The sequence below is a fragment of the Drosophila navojoa genome, chromosome 4 (genome assembly GCF_054131105.1).
Source record: "Drosophila navojoa isolate 15081-1374.11 chromosome 4, UAZ_NAV_1.0, whole genome shotgun sequence".
NCBI classification, from domain to species: Eukaryota; Metazoa; Arthropoda; class Insecta; order Diptera; family Drosophilidae; genus Drosophila; species Drosophila navojoa.
In genome coordinates, this window is record NC_142892.1 from 26,519,976 (window position 1) to 26,536,719 (window position 16,744).

The 16,744-nt window shown below is 36.0% G+C and overlaps 2 protein-coding genes and 3 long non-coding RNA genes across 8 annotated transcripts in view; 3 read left to right on the plus strand and 2 right to left on the minus strand.

The window, feature by feature from the left end:
- Positions 1-3,310, minus strand: part of Pka-C3 (Protein kinase, cAMP-dependent, catalytic subunit 3) — a 50,149-nt gene extending 46,839 nt beyond the window's left edge. Inside the window, exon 1 of one of the 3 annotated variants that reach the window (XM_089260498.1) lies at positions 3,146-3,310. The gene's annotated coding sequence lies outside the window, so the exon portion shown is untranslated. Of the gene's footprint in view, positions 1-2,922; positions 3,116-3,145 lie in introns of those variants that run through there. The other 2 variants (XM_089260499.1, XM_089260497.1) reach the window with 2 other exon arrangements.
- The window catches only part of LOC149091574 (uncharacterized), a 178,946-nt gene that overhangs the window by 39,049 nt on the left and 123,153 nt on the right, over positions 1-16,744 (plus strand). The window lies entirely within an intron of this gene.
- Positions 4,361-4,935, minus strand: LOC149091577 (uncharacterized). Its single transcript, XR_016196777.1, has 2 exons — positions 4,570-4,935; positions 4,361-4,498 (listed from the first exon to the last, which is right to left on the minus strand). It is a non-coding gene; the product is annotated as an uncharacterized LOC149091577 (long non-coding RNA).
- On the plus strand, positions 6,283-16,003 carry Prestin (solute carrier family 26 member prestin). 2 transcript variants are annotated; one of them, XM_089260478.1, is made up of 5 exons: positions 6,283-6,323; positions 11,366-11,975; positions 14,234-14,977; positions 15,034-15,182; positions 15,264-16,003. In XM_089260478.1, the coding sequence occupies exons 1-5, from the start codon at positions 6,298-6,300 to the stop codon at positions 15,838-15,840; spliced, it is 2,106 nt and encodes a 701-aa protein (XP_089116604.1). In that variant the 5' UTR covers positions 6,283-6,297; the 3' UTR covers positions 15,841-16,003. The 2 variants fall into 2 exon arrangements, with proteins under 2 accessions (XP_089116604.1, XP_089116603.1); XM_089260477.1 differs by lacking the exon at positions 6,283-6,323 and adding an exon at positions 11,172-11,300.
- LOC149091578 (uncharacterized) lies at positions 6,327-9,459 on the plus strand. Its single transcript, XR_016196877.1, has 2 exons — positions 6,327-6,430; positions 7,588-9,459. It is a non-coding gene; the product is annotated as an uncharacterized LOC149091578 (long non-coding RNA).

Genomic DNA, 16,744 nt, shown 5'->3' on the forward strand with positions numbered 1-16,744 from the left:
ACAGCTGCAATTTCTGGGCACTCTGATTCAGATTCTCACTAAGAACTTTTATATAATCCTTACGGTCCCTTGTCGATTCTATAAAAGAGAGATTTCCCACGCCACTGGCCGCCATACATCCCCACCCCATTACACCACCTCCACCATGCTTTACTGTAGATAATAAATTTTCCCTATCCAAGGCTGTCCCGCTTTTTCTCTATACTATTTTCATCCCTTTTATGACGTTTTTCCAGAAGCTACAAGGTTTGGAAATGTGCTCATTGGCGAAGTTCATCCGTTTTTTTCTGTTCACATCTGATACATGTGGCTTCCTACGTGCAACGCGGCCATGATAGCCCGTTTTTTTCAAGTGCGTCAAAGAAACAGTTTTGGAGAAACGTTCTGCCACTTCCAGACATCCTTGGTGAGCAGTTATTATTGGATTTTGAGGCACCAATTGTACAATACGTTTTTTCTCTCGTTCCGCGAGCAAGGGTGGGCGACCGGACCGGGGCTTTGACAATATGGAGCCCGATGAAACATAATTGTCGTAGACTCTTTAGCACGATGAATGAGTTCTGCCTTCCAAACTATATTTTAAAATAAGTTTACGAACTTTTACCGATATTTCTTTTCCTTTTTGTTCCATGGGAAATCGAGGTATAATGGTTTTGTTGAAATGTATGTATCAGGCAGAAGGAGTCGTGGCAGGCCCCACTAAGTATATATACTCTTGATCAGGGCGACGAGCTGAGTCGATTTAGCCGTTTATCTATCCGTCCGTCTGTCCGTATGCTTGAACGCGTCGATTTCAGAAGATATAAGAGCTAGAGCCTTAATTTTTTTAAATGTCCGTACATAGCGCGCGCATATCGAGTTTATCATTAAAAATCGATGACTCATCCCGTTATTTTTTTTATCGATGAAAAACCTTTTGGAAAATCAGTTATAAAATTATATCTACTACATCTTTCAAGCTAGAGTCACCAAATTTAAAATATATATTAAGATGCATTTTATACAATTTCGATTTTTGTTAAAATTTACTCCCCACCTTTATATCCACCCCCTCACTCGCGTATTTATAAAAGGTGTATTTCAAGTACTAGAGACTTGTGCTTTGGAATGCAAATACATTTGAACATTATGGTAACGTTCTGAAAGTTTCATTACGATCGTACGTCTAGAAATTAAATTATTCAACAAATAAGTTGTCATTATATTGCCAACACTGCAGCGCAACCCAAGCGCAATCGCCTGTATATGTGAGTGTGTGTATATGCGTGTGTTTGTTTGTATGCGTGTGTGTGCGTGTGTTTGTTTGTATGCGTGTGCGTGTGTGTGTGTTTGCTAATTATTATTGAAATATCAGTTGCTTGTAGGGTTCAGGGGATCTCGTAGTCGAGCTGTCTCGACTAGAGCTTTCTTACTTTTTATACCCTGAACCCATTGAAAATGGGAAATCAGGGTATAATGGTTTTGTTAAAAGTATGTAACAGGCAGAAGGAGGCGTGGCAGACCCCACAAAGTATATATATTCTTGATCAGGGCGACAAGCTGAGTCGATTTGGCCCTGTCCGTCTGTCTGTCCGTCCGTCCGTCCGTCCGTCCGTATGTATGAACGCGTCGATTTCAGAAGATATAAGAGCTAGAGACTTCAACTTTTTTTTTAAATGTCCGTATATATCACGCGCTTATCGAGTTTATCACTAAAAAACGATAACTTATTCCGATACTTTTTATCGATAAAAAACCTTATCGAAGATCACTTAAAAAATTATATCTCCTACATCTTTCAAGCTAGAGTCTCCAAATTTAAAATGTATATAAAGATGTATTTTATACAATTTCGGTTTTTGTTAATATTTACCCCCACCCCTAAATCCACCCCCTCACCCTCATCTTTGTAAAAGTCGTATATCGAATACTAGAGACTTGTGATTCGGTATACACATACATTTTACCATTATGATTATGTTCTGAAAGTTTCATAACGATCGTACGTCTAGAAATGAAATTATTCAACAAATAAATTTTCATTATATTCCCAACACTGCAGCGCAACCCAAGCGCAATCGCCTGTATATGTGAGTGTGTGTGTATGCGTGTGTTTGTTTGTATGTGTATGTGTGTGCATGTGTTTGTTTGTATGCGTGTGTGTGTGCGTGTGTTTGTTTGTATGAGTGTGTGTGTGTGTGCGTGTGTGTTTGCTAATTATTATTGAAATATCAGTTGCTTGGAGGGTTCAGGGGATCTCGTAGTCGAGCAGTCTCGACTAGAGCTTTCTTTCTTGTTTTTTATAGTTTTTTTTTTTTAATGTTAGGTATAATTTTAATAAAAAAAAATAAAAACATAATTATGTTAATAAATAAATGAAAATTGTTATAAAAAAATAGAATTATTGCCTTAAGTCTTCTATATTCAATACAATATACATATGTACATGTAAACTTAAAAATATGGGTTTCCTTGCATTTGTACGCAGAGTTCAGCGAGCAAGTGTACATACATGTATGTACATACATACATATGTAGCTGTCGGTATACTTTCGAAATTTATATACGTTGCGCTGGAAAAAAGTTTTCAACGGTTACGAAATAGTTAAAAATAAATATGGTACTTAGGCGCGCATGTTTTTCTTTTTATTTTGTATGGTAATTTTCTTCTTCGCGATCGAAAATAAACACGCTTTGTGACTGAGATATGTATGGACATACATACATATTTATGTATGTACATATGTAGGTATACGTTTACGAACATGTACATATATAAGATTTTCCCACTTTAAATTAACAATACCAAAAGCTTTTATATTGTAATCATATCTAGAGTTCACTTTTCACAATTTTTTTTTTTTTTTTTTTTTTTTTTTTAACTAAATGACAACTATTATTTTGTTTCCTATCACGTATACACATACATATGTAGATACATACGTAGAAGAAATCAACCACTTCAACAACTTGGGTATCCAGAGTATCCGGTTTTATATCCAAACATGGATGCAATTGAACTTGTAGTAACAATTTTACAAGTAAATATATGTAATGATTTTGATTTATTTTTCCTAATGAATCAAAATTATTAATATATGTATATTCATATGTCTATATACATATGTATGTATATATTTGATTTGAAACCAAAAATAGAGCTGACCAGCTACTTCAACGATTTTCACGAAACTGAAATATACAATTTAAAAATTAGCTGCTAACAGTAGCCGACTACCTCGTCGCTTGCGGCGACTGGCGTAGATGGCGAGGATGATGCTAAGTTTACTTGATGTGGTGCCTGAGATATTGACAACTTCTGCTCTTGGTCATGTCCGACTAGTTCTTCTGTTTGTGAATTGAGTTTTTCTGGTATATATGTATGTATAAATGAACTTACAGTGGCTCACGGCTTATTTGACCCAACGTTAAATACAAATTTCATCTGCTTATTACTATTTACCATAGCTCGCAAATGAGAGTTAATCGTTTTTGCTTAGAGCGCACTGATTTCGTCGTGCTATCTTTTATTACCCGAGTCAGCCAATACCAAGCCAAGCGAATACGATGTTGGCCGGGCCCTGCTAGACAGATTTTGCGGCGTGGAAAAACATTGCTCTACATGTCTAGACTATGTGTTGTTTGGACAGTGGCTCTACATAGATTAACGAATCGGAATACATAAAAGTTTTTACTAATTTTTATAGTCTAATTCTTTTTCTAGGCATTTATTGAACACCCAATCCCTTGACCACTTTTACTTTTGCATACAATGGCTTTAACCTTACTATCTAAGGCTAGAATATGTAAAACGAAAGAGTTACTACTAAGCATTACACATTTCCCATCAATCTGCATAATTAAACGTAATAATTTCATTATTTATATTACAAACCTGATGGCTATAGCTGATACTCAGCATTGTTAGCTTCTGTCAAATTTTTTTAAGATGATTCAGCCTCATAACAAAGCTCACTTTTCGATTAGACTACAAACTTTATGCAGCAGGTGTCTTTTAACGGTGGCTCAGAGTACATACCAACGCTTTCATACCCTTCCCACAAATAATTAAAACACAAATATTTTGTACGAGCTTGGCAACGGTTTGATGAGTTAGATATACTCTTCATACAGAAGGGAACTCATGGGTTCTTGCTGTAGGTTCGTTCCACATTCCACATCCGAACATTTTTGTCGAACATGTTCGTCGAACATAATCAGTTTTCCCACCAGTGCTGCCAACTTTTTACCAGAATAAAAAGCTGTTTTTAGATGGAAGAAACGGAAAAAAAAGCTGAAAATTTTTACAAAAAAGCCTAAAAAAAAGCGGTTATTATGGTTTGATTGTTTTTTTTTTTTTTTTTTTTTTTTAATTTACAAGATTTTTAACATGCTATCTAATTCTTCGCGACTAGCATCGGTTTCAGAATCGTACGACCTGTTAGTACCTATCATGCGAAGATAATTTGAAGGAACTTTGTATTCATAGCAGCATTTGCCCAGTCTTCGCAAACCATATCTGTGTGTTATATTAAATAAAAAAGTAATATATATATCGGTATCATCTTTTCACTCTCAATAAAATATTACCTTATGCTAAGAATACTGTTTATTGTGCTTAGGCTCATCGAGTTCCTTAACTTGGACTTTACCAAGTTAAGCTGGCTAAATACGCGTTCCACCTCCGCGTTGGACCATGGTAATGAAAACATTTGCAGGGCAACAGCTGCCAAGTCAAGGAATCGGCGGTTGCCGCCAGAATCCTTGTAATTGGAGACTTCATTCCAAAATTCGGAGCTGTCATTAACGTTTTCCCACTTAACTAGATTAATATCATAGTACTGCCGCTCAATGTCGGCTATTCTGTCTACTTGGAGGTGTTCCAACAATTCTGTAATTACTTTTTTTTTAGTTGACACAATTTTATCAACGGAAAAAACGTCAATGTTTTTTAAGATTTTTGCCAATTCTTTTTAGAATTTTTTTTTTATTGTCATGCACCTGTATATGTACATATGTAAATATATGAACAGGTACAAGGGATCGAAAATCGCATCCCATTTCGTATACTGAGCTTAATAAGGTACTAAACTTTTTTTTTAATTCCTTCTGATAGCCAACCCACGATCATTAAAATTAAATCCAGGTGCTTAAATGTAAGCGCGAGTTACCCGCCAGTACACACATACACATACAGTATGAGTTATTCGCCGGTCACAGTGCCACAAAGAATTGGCATATGCACTTGTCACTTTAGTTGATCAGCTACTTACATAAATACATACATACATATGTATGTATAAGCGCGCCTCTCCAAAATCATTCAGACAATTCTAAGTTGAGGTAGGCACACGCCAATGTTCATGTCCCATGCATACACACATGCACATACACACACGCACATGTAAAGGCAAATAGGCAAACAAATGCTTCTACAAGTGCTAATCCATCGTATCGCATGCGTACACACAATCAAATGTACATATATACATATGTATGTATGTATGTGAGCACTTCTCATGATCGACCAAATGCAAATGCTGGGCTTTAAAATTGCTACAGGCAGCAAGAGCTTCGCACACAGGCATACAAATGCTCATAATACATGTAGCAACGAAGACTGTGTGTGTGCATGCTCATCGCGAAAACATTTTCATTATGAGCATCAACACTTTCATACCCTTTTTAGAAATAATTATGAAAAAGCTAGCATTTTGTATGAACGTGGCAAACGCTTTACAAATTTCGGTATACCCTTCACTTAAAAGGAAAGAGCTGGGATCGTCGCGAACAAAAATTTCAATTTCTGTGCGCGGCTGAGAGTGATGATTTCAGCGACCACAGAGAGCGAGAGAGAGGGACTGAGAGAGAGAAAGAGTAGAAAAAATGGCTCATAGCTGCGCTTCATACGGAATTGGGACCATTTCGGTTGAGCGCTCACAGCGCACTGTTTTTGTCATGCAGTATTTTCATTGCTCGAACCTCCAGCGACCGAGCCGAGCAAATACGAAGTATAGCGGTCGCTCAACTTAACAGTTTCGAGCTGTAGAAAAATTTGTTCTACATGTCTAGTCTATGTGTTCTCTGGTCAGTGGCTCCATCCAAATGATATTTCATTGCACAAAAAATAATTTATGAATTGAGTCTGTCTATCGTGATTTTTTTAGTAGATTGAACAGTTGTTGTTGAAATCATAGTAGCAGCTACAATTAAAATGGTATTAAAAATACAAGAAAAAAAAAAAAACGTTAAAAGCTTAACGAGAAGAAACAAACAGTGCCAAAGCTAAAAAATAAAAAAGCTCAAAAACAAAAACCTATGAACGGTTCTTTCAGTTTCATTCTGTAAGCTGATGAGTGCTTTGGTACTTTCCTCACATACATATTTATGTATGTAAATCTACTATATATGTACATACATACATATATATGCATTTGGCGCGAGAATAATCGTAAGGCATATACATATAATAGTCACATATGTACATATGTATGTATAAACATATGTACGTATGCGAGTTTAAGTGAATGAATGAATGCATACACATATGAATACATATGTATATTTATATGAATTAGTAGGTACATATGTATATGTACATACATATGTGTACATGGAATTTAATTTGATCGAGACTTGCATAATAATGCATACATATGTACATAGTTCGTGCTAATAAACAATTCTATTAACAACTAGCCGAGACTGCTCCATTTGTAACCCTTCAAAGAACTGATATGTGTTAAATGTATGTACATATGTATGTATGTATGTATGTATGTATTCTTGAAACGATGTCTACTTTATGTGATCTGCCGTGGATGTCCAAAAAGTTGCATATGTATGTATGCATGTGCATGTGTAAATATATATGTATGTATGTACATACAATGTACATATGTAGGTATCAATGTACATTAAAAAAAAAAAAAATTACCTAATTTCCGATTTTAAAGTGGTTTAGAGTACAGTGATTGATATACAACAAAACATTAGTTATCAACGCTGAAGGAGAAAAATATACATACATATGTACATTGTACACATACATATGTATGTATACACATATATATACATATGTATATACTACGTTATAACGTTATCAATTATTTAAGTGATTATAACTATCTACATATGTATGTACATATGTATGTATGTATATATGTATGTACATATTGTTTTCTATGTGCATGTGTATATGTATACATATCTACATATGTATGTACATACATCCATTACTATACCCTAAACCAATACTCAATGGGAAGTCAGGGTATGATGGTTTTGTTATAATGTATGTAACAGGCAGAAGGAGGCGTGACAGACCGATCAAAGTATATATATTCTTGATCAGGGCGACAATCTGAGTCGATTTGACCCTGTCCGTCTGTCTGTCCGTTCGTCCGTCCGTCCGTCCGTCTGTCCGTATGTTTGAACACGACGATCTCAGAAGATATAAGAGCTAGAGACTTCAACTTTTTTTAAAATGTCCGTATATATCACGCGCATATCGAGTTTATCACTAAAGAATGACTTTCCTAGTTGTATTTCGTATTCTACTATATTTATGTATGCTGATGATGTAAAACTTTGCCTTCCATATTCCAGTGCAAAGGACATCATCACCTTTAAGATGACCTAAATGCATTTCAACTTTGGTGTGTGACAAACCAACTGGACTTAAATTGCTCAAAGTGTATGACCTTCAGTCGTACCGTTCCTCTAATTGTTGATTATATCATTAGCAATATTTCCTTACGACGCATCCATACAGTCAAAGATCTTGGTGTTTCCTTTGATTGTAAACTAAATTTTAATCTTCATATTTCTACCATAATTAATGAAGCCAAAAGTGTGCTTGGCTTTATTAAACTTTGGTCTAAGGAATTCAAAGATCCTTTTACCACCAAACGCTTATTTAAAAAAAAATTTGTACACACATTTTGACCATATGATTAAATATGTAAATTTCATTAAAATTGTATGTTTGCAAAAGAAGTTATTCACCAACTAAATTCTAATACTATTGCCAACATTGCAGCCGAGCCCAAGCGCAGTCGCTGCTTACTGCGCAGTTAGCAGAGCGCGAGCGCGTGAGGGTGGATGCATATGTATGTATGTGTGCGTGCATAAAAGATGTGCAAAATAATAAGAATATCAGCTTGGAGTGTTCAGGGTACCTCCTAGTCGAGCAGTCTCGACTAGAGACTTCTTACTTGTTTAGTTTTGAATCGATAACAATATATATATGCGCCATATATGTACAAACATTTTTAAAACAAGTAAGAACGTAGCAGTCTGGCATTACCGACTGCGGAATACTTATTCACACCCCATCAGCAATTTAGTAGCTAAGTATTGCTCTAATACAGTAGAAAATTCAGTTTTTCAATTTGCCACGCCCACTATGGGCCCTTCATTTTTGGCTAGTTCATATAACAAGCTAACGGCACTCTAACCCTATTTTACTACTAATATTCTTTACTTTAGTAGATAAAAGCTTTTTCGTTTTGGTCAGCCGGAGTATATATACCAAATTGTTGGTCTCTAACATCAATAAGGTCCAAAATATAGCAGAATTTAACAAGTCACTATATCTGCAAGTCCGCTCCTAATGGGCGTAGACATATAATTATACTCATTCACGAAAGGGAATCAGTACATTATTTTTTGCAATATCCGTCTTGCCCGTCCGCTTTCCGATTTGTCACGCTCCTAGTGCGCGGATCGGCAAAAATTCAAAGGCAAAATTTATGTTTTAAAGATAGATAAAAGGTTTACAAAAAAACAAGTAAGAAAGCTCTAGTCGAGTCTGCTCGACTACGAGATACCCTGAACCCTTCGAGCAACTGAGATTTCAATAATAATTAGCACACACACACACACACACACACACACACGAATACAAACAAACACATGCACACACACACGCATACAAACAAACAAACGCACACACATACACATACAAACAAACACACGCATACACACATGCTCACATATACAGGCGATTGCTCTTGGGTTGCGTTGCAGTGTTGGCAATATTATGAGAACTTATTTGTTGAATAATTTAATTTCTAGACGTACGATCGTAATGAAACTTTCAGAACATAATCATGATGTATAAATGTATGTGTATACCGAAACATAAGTCTCTGGTATTTGATATACGACTTTTACAAAGATGAGGGTGAGGGGGTGGATTTAAGGGTGGGGGGTAAATTTCAACAAACCGAAATTGTATAAAATGCATCTTAATATACATTTTAAATTTGGAGACTCTGAAAGATGTAGGAGATATAATTTTTTAAGTGACAGACAGACGGACAGGGCTAAATCGACTCAGCTCGTCGCCCTGATCAAGAATATATCTACTTTGTGGGGTCTGCCACGCCTCCTTCTGCCTGTTATATACATTTTAACAAAACCATTATACCCTGATTTCCCATTTTCAATGGGTTCAGGGTATAAAAAAAAAAATATTCAATCTTAAAAAAACACTTACAGACCGAGCCCTATGCCAAGGTACAGAATCGTCCTTAAATATGGAGTCATGCTCTTTCTCAGTAACGGACTCAATACTAGGCAGAAATCCACTGAGAATAATTTCTTTATATTTTTTACTCCGTTTTATATCTAGATATGCATCCCCATATTTTCGAATTCTTTGTAATGGCAAAACTCTGAAGTAACCATCGGGTCCAATAAGTTTGACTCTTGACCATTCGGAAACACCATTTTTATACATTGAACCCATGAAAATGGGTATAATGGTTTTGTTAAAATGTATGTAACAGACAGAATGAGGCGTGGCAGACCCTAAAAATTCTTGACCAGGGCGACGAGCTGAGACGATTTAGCCCTGTCCGTCTGTCTGTCCGCCTGTCTGGCTGTCCGTCTGTTATGTTTGAACGCATCGATTTCAGAATATATTCATTAAATTCGGTTCAGTCAATTGGCGTTAAAAAATAACAAAAGTTTTCCTATGTACACATATATTCAAACTTCTTCTAGCATATTCTTAGAATCACATCCGCAGTTAGTTTGGCTTTGATTTGCTAGATGGCGCTGCAGCAGTGAATCTTTTTATACCCTGAACCCATTGAAAATGGGAAATCAGGGTATAATGGTTTTGTTGAAATGTATGTAACAGGCAAAAGGAGGCGTGGCAGACCCCACAAAGTATATATATTCTTGATCAGCATGACGAGCTGAGTCGATTTGGCCTTGTCCGTCTGTCTGTCTGCCCGTCCGTCCGTCTGTCCGTATGTATAAACGCGTCGATCTCAGAAGATATGAGCTAGAGACTTCAACTTTTTTTAAAATGTCCGTATATATCGCGCGCATATCGAGTTTATCACTAAAAAACGATAACTCATTCCGATATTTTTTTATCGATAAAAACCTTATCGAAAGTCAGCTAAAAAATTATATCTCCTACATCATTAAAGCTAGAGTGTCCAAATTTTAAATGTATATTAAGATTCATTTTATACAATTTCGGTTTTTGCTAAAATTTACCCCCCGCTCCTATATCCACCCCCTCACCCTCAACTTTGTAAAAGTCGTATATCAAATACTAGAGACTTGAGCTTCGGTATACACATACATTTATACATCATGATTACGTTCTGAAAGTTTCATTACGATCGTACGTCTAGAAATTAAATTATTCGACAAATAAGTTCTCATAATATTCGCAACACTGCAGCGCAACCCAAGCGCAATCGCTTGTATATGCGTGTGTATGTGCTAATTATTATTGAAATATCAGTTCCTCGAAGGGTTCAGGGGATCTCGTAGTCGAGCAGTCTCGACTAGAGCTTTCTTACTTGTTTTCTTTTAACAGAGATGTCTTAATTCTTTTTTTTTTTTTTTTTTTTTTTTTTAGCCATTGCAATAATTGTGTTTTTTTTTTTCAGATATATTCATCTGCTTTCGCTGTTGTTTGTTGTCAAACTTGCTTAACAAAAAGCCTAAATAACCCTTAAACACAAAAACCAAAGAATTGAATTCAAACTAAAGATTCTCTAAATTAAAAATTAGTCGAGTTTAATATCATTTGGTGAAACCCCGATCGGCTATTTTTTATCTCTGGGTGTATAATAAGGCATATTTTTTGTAATTTAGATTTTTTTTCATGTTTTAGATAAATTTTGTTGAGGACTAGTTTCTTGGAAAATAACCCATAACATTAACAAATTTGCAGCAGATCGTGTATGTATCTCTGTGTGTTTGCAAAGGCGGTGTTGAGTGATTTAATATCCATGCGCTATATATAGGAATTCCATAGAAAAAATGCATAAAGGTCCCGAGAATCCTGAGTAAGCTAAAATTTATCTACGATGAAAGGACTAAATTCCAATTTCACCTTTTTTCAAAATTTTAGAGGTAAACCACTTTATACCAATGACAACAATGATGGAAACACAAAAAGCACACCAAAGATACAGCCAAAATATAGCATCCACCGAGATGTGCTGACTCATGAGATAGTTATCCGACAAACTGGGTATTCGGCAAGAGATAAGAGTATCCTCTCGTCCATACGTAACTTTTGGAGTGGTTTGAGCTTGGTATCAATATTCACCGGCCTTATTCCAATTCTACAATGGTTGCCCCAGTATTCACTTAAGCGGGACCTCGTTGGAGATATTATATCAGGATTTACTGTCGCTATTATGAATATACCTCATGGAATGGCCTATGGAATGTTGGCTGGTGTTTCCGCAGGGAATGGTCTCTATATGGCCGTATTTCCAGTGATTGTCTACATGTTTTTGGGCACATCCAAGCACATTTCAATTGGTACATTTGCTGTAGCCAGCATGATGACGCAAAAAGTGGTTCTAACATATGCAAATGTGGATTCTACCGACCTAATTGATGGTACTATGGCAGGTATTAATGCTACGATTAATACTGTTGTACCTTCCGAGAATGTTATCACGCAATTGGACGTAGCCACCTCTCTTGCGTTAGCTGTTGGCATTGTGAATGTAAGTTAAAACTAAAGCAATATTAAAATTCAGTCAAACTACGGCTAGTGGACCCCGCAAAAAATATATATAATCTTGATTAGTTGAGACGATATCGCCTTTTCCTTATGCCCGTCCGTTTGAACGCAGATATCTCCTAAACTACAAAGGCTAGAAAGAAATACGAATTGATCATATTTTTTCGATGATTTGTCCTTTTTCTTGTTTATCTGCAATAAATTGATTTCATGTTTAGGCGATATTTTTGTATTAAACCTACAGGCTATACGAATACAAAGATTTTATTAGAAAATCTCTTTTATTTTGTACTCCCTCGTCCTTAATTTCTAAAAAGCTTTTTTTATAGTGTTAAAGACTTGTGCTTTGGAAAATACACTGCAGCCCAAGCGCTTTCGTTGCTAACTGCGTTCAGAATGCGTCCACACCCAATGTGGTTCATTGCCTATGTACAATGGAGGACAAAAGTATTTTGACACCACATTGCAAAAACTTTAGCCGCTTATTTCTGCGTGCTGACAGAGGTAACGGTACCAATTATACTTTTTAAAGCGAGCAATTGTATAAAGCTATATATTGCATTGATAACATAACTAATTCTTTTCTATAATTATTTGCATGGCAGATTGTCATTTTTTGGCTGGACAAAAGTATTTTGAAATTCCCTCTCAAATTCATTTTCGGTAATTCGCTTGCATTACAAAATACGTATTCTTACTTTTTAAATTATTATTTGTGTCCTCTTTAAAAATAGCCATTATTTGGTCATAGGTTTCGGTAAATTATGGGCAAACAACGTCAATCAATCGGTCACGAAAAATAATTCAGGTTTTCTCGTGGAAAACCTTACAGTTCTTTAGAATGCACATCTATGAGCAATTTACAAAAAAAATATAAATTAATTAAATTAATAAAAAATATAAATCTGATTCCCCCAAACAAAACGGCCAGATCGGAAAGATTATTAAAAAAACCCATAAAAGACCGCATCATATTGAAAAATTAAAAAAAAAAAAAAAAGTGCGATTTCCCTAAAAGCCATGTCGATTAAATTAAAAAATAATTATAAATTATCAATAAGTAGAAAAACTATCACAAGTCGGCGAAAGCAGGCCAATTTTTCTACGTTTTAGAATACCCTTAATATCACGGTAAGCCGCATTTATTCTGGGAAAAGGTAATATGGATGGACGATAGTTCCTTTGAGAATCATGGATAAAAAAAACGATTTATAGCAGATCGCCAAAGATTCTTCGCATGAGCCTCTCCCATTTGGTATTAATTAGATTTACAACTTTGGGAGATACAGTTTTATCCGATTGGCCACGTCCCCAATGGGCGGAGATATGTCCGCCATAGCTGGTGATCTTGGGTGGTCATGCTTTTTCCGATTTGCCACGCCCATAGTGGGCTGATCCGGAAAATTTTAACACTATAAATCGGAGATATACACGAATATGTGTTCCAAATTAAGTCTCTAGCTGCAATAGCGCCGAAATAGATTGCGTTCATACGGACACACTGACAGACGGAAAGCAAGACGGACATTGCACAAAACCAATATACTCATTTCACTTTCTTGTTTCCGTAGTCAAACACGGACCTAGGAAAACAAATTTCAAGTCTCTAGTTTATATATCTTCTGAGATCGACGCGTTCATACATGTGGATGGACGGACAGACAGTCAGACAGACGACTTAGGGTATAACAATCGATAGCCTTTATCGTTATTTAGTATCCATGTTATAATTATAATCTAAAAGTATCATGAAGATAGTCCACAAGAAAAGTTCCCGTATTAAGCAAATGGAAGCCAATGCGTGTTTATGCGTGCGTATACGAATACAATTATACCTTGAAATCATGCATTTACTGTGTTTATACATGATGAATACACAGATCATTTAATGACTACGACAAAGTTGCCCCCTATTAGTAAAAATGGACTAGAGAGTCTCTAGCAGACTTCTGATGGTATTTAATGACATTTGAATAATATGTCTATGAATATTGTGTCTATTTCTGAGTGTCTATTTATAGAGTCCGTAATTTTTTTTTTTTAACAAATAATTACACATCTTGTTGATCACATCGCAGTCACGAAGCAATTAACTACGTAATTGAAAGATCGCATACTTACGCGCCCGTTTGAACGCAATAACAGCTCTTAACAGGGTTCAGCAGTCAATCAGTCTCTACTATTATATTATATTATATAATTTCACTTTGTAATTTTATTAATATTATCTTTTATTTTCAGTTGCTAATGTCCTTTTTCAGACTGGGAACGCTTTCTTCCTTGCTAAGTGAACCTCTAGTAAATGGGTTTACCACAGCCGCAGCGTGTCATGTAGTAGCCGCACAACTGAAAGACGTGGTAGGGATAAGAGTAGACCGCCATAAAGGAGCATTTAAAATTATTTACACTCTGATCGATGTAGTAAAGGGCCTGACACATACAAACCTTGTTAACTTCAGCTTTTGCGTGGGAGTCATTATTTTCATGACTGTTTGTAATGAGTTCATAAAGCCGTATTTAAGCCAACGATGCCGGTTCCCTTTGCCCGCAGAACTTATAGCTGTGATTGGTGGAACATTAATCTCAAAATTTTGTCACTTACACAAAGACTATAATATTGAGTTGGTTGGTATAATACCAAAAGGATTGCCAAGTGCGACACTACCACGCCTAGATTTGATCCCCTTAGTTGCAGTCGATTCAATAGCTATTGCAATAGTTACATATTCCATTATCATGTCTATGGGCTTGACGTTTGCCAAAAAGCATGGTTATGAGGTTCGCGCCAATCAGGAACTCTTAGCTATGGGCTTCGGTAATGCTGTCAGCAGCTGTTTTTCATGCATACCTTTAGCCTGCTCTTTATCGCGATCGGTTATACAGGAGCAAACAGGTGGTGTCTCCCAAATAGCTTCTTTGGTGTCTGCCAGCCTTGTGGTTGTTACGTTACTGTGGATCGGGCCGTTCTTCAGCGATTTACCAAGGGTATCTATATTCAATTAAAATTAACTCGCTTCCTATTGTAGATATGTATTTTTTAGTGCGTTTTGGCGGGTGTCATAATTGTAGCATTGAAACCTATGTTTATGCAGATTAAACAGCTGAAAAAATTCTCCAAGCAAGGCAAACTAGAAATATTCAGCTGGATATCTACATTCTTATGTGTAGTGCTCATAGACATTGATATCGGGTAAGCTACCATGCATAGTATATAAAAATTATTATATTCATTAATTCAGTTGTGATTTTTTTATCTTTCCTTCGTTTTTAGGCTTCTTATCGGCGTTTGTGTGTCGTTATTAGCATTGTATATTAAGGGAGTGAAGCCTTATTATTGTTTGCTGGGCTATATGCCTGAGTCGCCTGGTATCTATATGGACATGAATCAGCATCGTCATGTAATGCAAGTTCCACAAACGTGCATCTTTCGGTACTATGGTTCTCTTAATTTTGCTACAAGTTTGTTTTTTCGGCGTGCACTTTACTCTGTAGTCGGACTTGATAAAATCAAGCAAAAGATCAACCGAAATAGAAAATCATCGAAAAAATACGTCTCTGTAACTGAAAATGGTGCTAAGGAAACCAAAACTAATATGTATGACAATACGCTTAAATTCTTAATTCTGGATTTCTCCATGTTGGGCCACATCGATGTTGCTGGCTGCAGCATTTTGACTGATGTTAGCAATGACTTAAAAACGTTTGGTTCTCGTTTGCTGTTGTCAAGCCCTATGGATCGCGTTTACGACACGTTGGTACACAGCATGGCTCTAAGCGAGGGTCCTTTTGAAATTTTTCCCACGTTGCATGATGCTGTAGAGTATGCAAATGCGTATCGAACGGTGTAAAATTCCAGCCGATTGTAAAATGGGAAAGTTTTTTTTATAAAGAAAACAAGTTTCTACCTTATTGATTAAATATTAATATAAGCTATTCTGCTAATGCCGTATACCAATATTTTTGTACTTATCCGTTTAGGAATTAAAAATAAATACCTCAGAGCAGCAGGAACTTGAAAAAACACATGCCAATTCATTATAAAAATAGATCTCAGTATTAAATACATTAAATACATACGGAAAATGTATTTTCCGATATGCCCGAAATCATATTAGTTGAAAAGTAAACAAGTAAGATAGCTCTAGTCGAGACTGCTGGACTACGAGATCCCCTGAACCCTACAGTCAACTGATATTTCAACAATAATTCGGACACACACACGCATACAAACAAACGCAAGCACACACACTTACACACGCACATATAAAGCGATTGCGATTGGGGTGCGCTGCAGTGTTGGCAATATTTGGAGAACTTATTTGTTGAATAATTAAATTTCTAGACATACAATCTTAATGAAACATTCAGAACATAAAATGTATTTACATTCCAAAGCACAAGTCTCTAGTATTCGAAGTATGCCTTTTACAAACATGTGGGTGAGGGGGTGGATATAGGGGTGGGGGCTACATTTTAACAAAACCCGAAATAGTATAAAATGTATCTTAATATACATTTTAAATTTGAATGGAGACTAGCTTTAAAGATGTGGGAGATATAATTTTATAATTGATCTTCGATAAGGTTTTTCATCAATAAAAAAATATCGGAATGACTTATCGGTTTTCAGTGATAAACTCGATATGCGCGCTGTATATACGGACATTTAAAAAACATTTTGAAGTCTCTAGCTCTTATAACTTCTGAGATCGACACGTTCATACATACGGATTGACAGACGGACAGAGCCAA

Coding starts and splice junctions, on each gene's coding strand:
- Prestin (XM_089260478.1), top strand. CDS start 6,298: ATGAACGGTTCTTTCAGTTTCATTCT. Junction 11,976..14,233: donor TAGCTGTTGGCATTGTGAAT/GTAAGTTAAAAC, acceptor TTTTATTTTCAG/TTGCTAATGTCCTTTTTCAG. Junction 14,978..15,033: donor TCTTCAGCGATTTACCAAGG/GTATCTATATTC, acceptor TGTATTTTTTAG/TGCGTTTTGGCGGGTGTCAT.